Genomic DNA, 6,569 nt, shown 5'->3' on the forward strand with positions numbered 1-6,569 from the left:
CAAGTGCTCAAAGAAGGGCCACTATCAGCGCGACTGCCCAGAGCTCAAGACTGAAGAGGCCAACTGCGCATTTTCGGCAACCGTTAGCGCCGATCGGCTTCTTGCCGAGAAGGAGACGGAAGCGTGGTAAATGCCCCGATTAAGGGGATGTATTAGACTTATCGTACGTTATCCCTTATTTGTGCGGACACAACCCCTCCTTCCTTGCTCGCTGTTTCCCTTATCCCCGCCCCGTTCAATTTGTTTGTTATCCTTCGCTCGTTGCCCGCGCTCGCTCGAGGGGATGTGTTGGAATCCTGGCGTCAAGATGGCGAGCTCGCGGAACGAGCGCCACAGGTCCCGCCCCCCGACGGATATCCGCGCCCTTATCTACCCCTATTCTACTGTGTATATAAGGTCTATTGTATGTACTACGTACGGCACGCGTTTGCACCGGCCAAACGCGAATCCCATTTGTGCCCGCTTGCCCTCGAACTTCTACACCTGTATATTATGCATATTTTTCCGAAGGTATTTGAGGTACAGAAGATGTGCAGTAGAATACCGGCCATTGAGCGTGACCTTGCGCCACAAGACAGTCATTCATTGTCAATCTCCGCTCGAGCGCCTGTGCGCGCGAATTTGCACACCCGGGTCGGAGTCTTGACCGGCAGTTCTCGGCATATGTGACTTTTCGTGACCACTCCGCGGAGAAATGTCCGAACACACCTAGTCTCGTGACCAGACGTTCGGAGCTCCAAGCGGGAACGAAAAATCGGAGGTTCCCGAGGACCTTAACGTCTGGTGGCTTCACCCCCGTGACTCCCCCATCGGTGACCGACATGACGTCTCCTACCGTCACTCAGCTTCCCGTCCGTGCGCCGTATTCACCGCGTTTAAGGACCTTCTGGTTCAAGTGTGCATACGTTAGGGATTTCCAGCGAGTACGAGTTAGTTGTAGGCTACAAACAGATAAACGGCTGTAATATGCGTGTGAACACAAATAGATACAAATGACCATAAATGGATTGTGACCTCACGCGTACTGCACGTGGCAAGCGCGTCGCGTCGTCACGCCTTAAACAGTATGTGAGTAGCCTTACATGGTCAATGTACTAACATCTATCCGAGTGTTGACTTTGAGGCCTAGTAGCGGCCTGTGAGTACGCGTGAATAGATCCATTCGTCTAATTGTGACTTGACAGCCCCCTCGCAATCTGGTCAATCCAAGGTGTCGCAAGTCCCAAACAGTTTCAAATGATTATTGTACTCACATGTGTTTGCATTTCAAATCAGTTGCGTTGTCACCCCGTTGCAAGTATTCTCAAACAGATCGATTACCACAGGCCATAATTGACGGTGAGCTCACACCTACATCTCCGAGAAGACTTCAGGATACTGACATATGCAATTTTCACGGCGCAGGACACGTACATCTTCCTTCTTCCCCTCCACCACAGATCCACTATGGCCAGTACTAGTAGCCGCCACGCGTTATGCACTTGTCCGCCATGCAAACAGCTCGATCCCATCGGGCAATGGATACCAGCAACTACGGCCTTATACCATGAGAGGATGGCACGGAGGATAGAGTCTCCAGCATATCAGCGTGGACGGGGTCGTGCAACCGTGACAGGATCCCGCGCCCGTGGCGCGATGCTACGAGGCGGCTGTGGGGCTATATCAAACGTGTTACGAGGCGGCCGTGGTGGTCCACCCGCGCAGTCAGGCGCCGTTTCTCTCACCTCTAGCGTTCCCGCCAGCATACCAATAATGCGCGCCCGAGCCCCGTCTCCCCTGAACACCCCCCTCAGGGATGAAGCCCTGGAGTCGTCGTTAACGCCATTTGATGACCTCGTGCCAGCGGATATCGACTATCCCATCGATGAGCCGGCCAGCCGACTTAGCGTTGATGACTTGACAACGGTAAGCATTAGTACATATATGCGTCGTAGTGGCTTCATTTTTGACTGATATTACTTGTGTAGTACTTTCCGCATAGTGCGGATCTTCTGCTCGATGGAGGAGACGATGCGCCAATGCTCCAGGCGATGATATCTGATGAGCGCATACAGCTCAATACCTCGGACCCTCAGCCCTTCGAGGATCCCTTTCAGCCTGCTCGTTCCCTTGGTCTCTATGACGACTCAGATGACCTGGATGCTCTACAGCTCCTTGCGGAAGATCTATGTCCACAACAGGTAAATGTCGAGCCGGAGGAAGACAACATCGGGTCTATCTCCATCAGCGCTGACGGAGATGCATCAGACCTGCCACTGACGACCAACCCTGCCAACGACACCACTCAAGTCGCGACACCGGAAATGTCTACTGGGAACAACCTTGGGCCTTGTCCCGGTCTTTCTGAGCCCATGCACCCGATGTTTGCACGAGCGTGTGATCTCCCTGCGTTTCCGCCTCCTCTACCTGCTTCCGACGTCTACGCTTCAGCCCATGATCTGTGGTACATCCGCTCCGTCATCCTCCTGGTCGTCTTCCTGCACACTCACCATCACGTCACATTCCGTGCTTGCAATCTCACCCTGTCCACACTTCGTTTAATATTCCTGGCTCTTAAGCTCATCAATACTGCCGATCCCATGCCCACGACACTTACGACCGCCCTCAAGAGACTCGATCTTACTGACCGGTTCCACGTGCTCATCGAATGCCCGCAATGTCGACGTCTTTTCAAGCCTGAACTCGTCAACCGCCACATGAACTGCCCTGAATGCGAAATCCCCTTGTTCAGCCAAGGTCCCCGGAATGTCTCATTGCGACTCCTCGGACGTCCCCCCCTACACCCATTCCCAAGGCAGTGATGCCTTTTCGACTCCTCTCTTCCGCTCTCGTGCACCTATTGCGTCAGCCGGACATTGAGTGGGAACTGGATGCATGGCGCTACAAACCTCCGCCACCTCCTGGCATATTTCACTCTATCCAGGATAGTCGTCGGTGGAAGGCTCTCCAGGGAGCTGACGGCGAGCCTTTTTTCGGGCCTCAAGGAGGACACGAGCTGCGCATAGCAGTCATTCTGCACGTCAATTGGTGAGTTCGTTTACAGAGTGATCGAGATCGCGAATGCTCAGCATGGTCATCGTCTCGACACGATGGTAATCACTTCTTCAACAGGTTTTCGGCGTCTTCGAGCGCTTTCAGTGCGTCGTACTCGTCAGGCGCCATATCATTCTCCATCCCCAACCTACCACCAGTGCTTCGGTCCGTGGTTCATTGATGAGGTTGCTCGTCGTACATTCTGACAGTCGCCCTAGGTACCGTGTGGAAAACCTCATCCTCAGCGCGATGACTGATGGCCCCAAGGAGCCTGATGCAGAGGAACTACAGCATTGGCTCGAGCTGGTCGTAGATGACCTTCTCGTGCTCTTCTACCTAGGTATATTCGCCCCGACTGAGTCGCGCAAGGAGGGTACGTCAAGGTGTGCACTACACCTCAGACACGTTCTGTTGAAAACATTTTGTAGGCCGACGCATGCGGGTCGCACTCGTCTGCACATGTGCTGATCATCCCGCAATGTGCAAGGCAGCTGGCTTTGCAGACAAAAGCCATCTAAACGCGCCATGCACTCAGGGAATCACCGACGCGAACCATATGTATTCGGACGAATGTCTCAATCGAGGTGAGTATCTTCCTAGCACTCTCACCCTCCGCCTCCCTTTCCGTCTCTACCTTCTCGCTTGCCTCTCAGTCTGCTTCAACTATCTTTACTGGTAAGTACGACTGCATTGACCTCCGCAAACTGAATATTTGCTAGGTTGTCTGCCCAGAAGTGCGGAACTTCATGTGGCTCATGCGCGAGCGTGGAAGTCGCTTGAAGATAAGAAAGACCGCGACGAATACTTCAAGCAGCATGGGTCGCGGTGGTCTGAACTTATGCGACTTCCATACTATGACTGTGTGGCTATGACAGTGATAGACCCGATGCACAACTTATTGCTAGGCAAGTCGGGCTTGATCAGTGAAATGTATGTGTTCATGCTAACGAAACAATAAGCAGGTGTCGTAAAAAATCAGTGGTATTCTCGCTGGATCAAGGGCGGCACGTTGCGTGCCGACACAAAGGCAGGCACCAAGCGAGAATTGTCTGTATTGCACAGATTCCTTGATACAGTGAGAGCGGTCGTCTTTCATTACCCCAGAGTCACTGATTGTTTTGTTCATCAGTTCGAGGCCCCCGAGTGGGTCGGTCGCCTTCCTCTCCGTGTGGGCGAGCCTGCTGGTGGCTCTCTGACAGCAGATGAGTACAAGTTAATGATTATATGCCCGGGTATGCTGATTGTAAGTTGCGCTTGCCGCGTGCGCGCCCTCGTTTGAAGCGCGCTGTTCCGATTGCAGTGGAGTTCTCGCTTGCTGTCGATGTGCTTGCGTCTCTGACTATATTGACATTTAGCTCCCATTGATATGGGACCAGTGCCTTGCCGAGGCTATGAAGGACTATCAAGGCGCGTGCAAGAAGTATGAAGTGGCATTGCGTAAACACAATGATACAGCTGACAAGCACGAGGCCAGCGTGCAAGCCCTGCGCACTCAGGCGGCATCACCTGAGGTCGATCCAAGACAACGCACGAAAATAAACAAGAAGATCAAAGACCTGCTTGCAAATGCTCCAAAGCCGCCGCTCAAACCGACCCCGCGCATGCAGGAGGCCGAGGTCCCGCTCATGTTGTCTCTCGGAGGGGCGCTTAAGCTTCTCTTGGGCAGCTCCACATCGGCCTCGCAACGCCAGCGTGGCGGCCAGCTGCTCTTCTTTTACCTCCAAGAATATAAGCGGGTACGTATATGCTTTTCTTCATGTCGTCAAAATATTATTGACGCGGACTCTTCTTCGGCATCTGACGTCGCGCATTCAATCAAATTTCATGATACTCCCATACGACGTCCTTACTAATACTTTTTGACAGATTTATGGGCTGGAGGCGATGGTGCCCAACCATCATTTCGCCACGCACATTCCGCGGCAACTCGAAGAGTTCGGCACGGTATATGAGATCTGGGCTTTCCTTGCAGAGCGACTCAACAAGACCCTCAAGAGTACCAATCAGAACAACCGGCGTGGTGGCCAGCAAGAGGTCACCATGATGCGCGAGTTCGATCGGCATATACAAGTCCGAGCCATTGTACAGACATTTTCATTCCTCACACAAATGAGCTACTAATGTGAAGCTTTTATTTCACAGGTTGAGCACGTATCAACACTTGCGCCAGACGGTACACATGAAGTGGACGTATCACGTTCCATAGCGCAACGGTTCCTTCATGAGTCGCGTGAGGCGCGTGGCACGGTCAAGGCCATAGGGGCTGGGCAAGGTCGTGAAACCGCGGTTCAACATGACGGTATTTTCCATTCCCTCTACTGCTTGACACCTATCACAGCTGCTCGTAGTTTCTTGTGTCACGGCAATCGGGCTTGGCATGCGCTCAGCCCGAGCCGTCCAAGTCAACACGGCACTCTGTGATGCGATTCTCAGATGGTACACGCAAAATCGAGCTGGCGCTCCTGGACCCCCTTTATTCCATGCTTATGATTGCAATGCCCCCTCTGGGGCAACATTTCTTGACCCCACGGCGTACACACTTAGCTACATAATTCTCAGTGGACGGCGCATCACTCCGAGGACGTTGTCAGGTATAGTGAAGGTGTCGCTGCCACAACACCCTTACTTGGCAGGTGACGTGGTGCGCCTACTACTCCATCAGCAACCGGGCCACTCCTTGCCAGCTGTATTTGCTGAGGTGATGTGGCTCATCCCTCAAGACATCAACCAAGTCGCAAACAACCCTTGGCGAGATTAGTACGTTTTTTGTTATCTGTTACATGCCCAGAGATTAGACTGATCTTTGGGACTTTCAAATGAGTCCGGAACTCGACGTGCGGTGTTGGAAGTACCGTGAACATACGCCGAGCGGCGATCCGACAGGTCTCCCACCATTGATCCCTGTCACCGCCATCCAATGCCAGCTCGCGCGTGGTGTTTATGATCTCAAGTCACCCCGTCTATGGCTCACAACATCACTGGGAGGGGTACGTCACATTGTGCATATTGTTTCGTCGCGCCTTTGGTGTGCTCACTTCATCTGTAAAAACCACCTTTGCGAATTACACCTATTCAGTACAAATTAGCTCTTGATAGACACAGTAGTTGAATAGTGAAAAATAGTGCAAAATCGAGAGGTCTGTCGCGGCGACTAGGCGCGTAGACTCGGGTCGACGTTCGGCGACGACCCCGTAGGCGAGCGGCAAGGAGCTGAAAAGGGGAAAGAGAGAGGGAGAGGGATAAACGTGACAGAAAACTCGACGAGGGCAGAGCGGAGGTCGGCACGAAGGCACGAGACCTACGAAAGCTAGTCTTCACGCAGACAGCGACAGACTAGTCCCAATGACCAAGTTATACATTAGCACTCGAAGGGAAGTACAACGCTATGGTCACTCACCTAGTCCCAATGACCAAGAGGTCGAGATGGGGACTAGGGAGCGCCTAAGGGGGTTCTTATATACTAGAGGGGCTGCTTAGCAACCAAGGACAAGGCGCGAGAGCGAGGCAGTGAAGATGACAAAGAGAGAACAAAGGGC

The 6,569-nt window shown here is 52.9% G+C and overlaps 1 protein-coding gene across 1 annotated transcript; it reads left to right on the forward strand.

Moving 5' to 3' along the window:
- Positions 1 to 2,800: 2,800 nt before the first annotated feature.
- On the forward strand, positions 2,801 to 4,312 carry DICSQDRAFT_70886 (uncharacterized protein; the record flags this gene model as incomplete). Its single annotated transcript, XM_007370433.1, has 7 exons — positions 2,801 to 3,027; positions 3,112 to 3,198; positions 3,252 to 3,406; positions 3,462 to 3,617; positions 3,753 to 3,956; positions 3,996 to 4,108; positions 4,163 to 4,312. The coding sequence occupies 7 exons, from the start codon at positions 2,801 to 2,803 to the stop codon at positions 4,310 to 4,312; spliced, it is 1,092 nt and encodes a 363-aa protein (XP_007370495.1).
- Positions 4,313 to 6,569: the final 2,257 nt, after the last annotated feature.

The sequence above is a fragment of the Dichomitus squalens genome (genome assembly GCF_000275845.1).
Source record: "Dichomitus squalens LYAD-421 SS1 unplaced genomic scaffold DICSQscaffold_68, whole genome shotgun sequence".
NCBI lineage: Eukaryota > Fungi > Basidiomycota > Agaricomycetes > Polyporales > Polyporaceae > Dichomitus > Dichomitus squalens.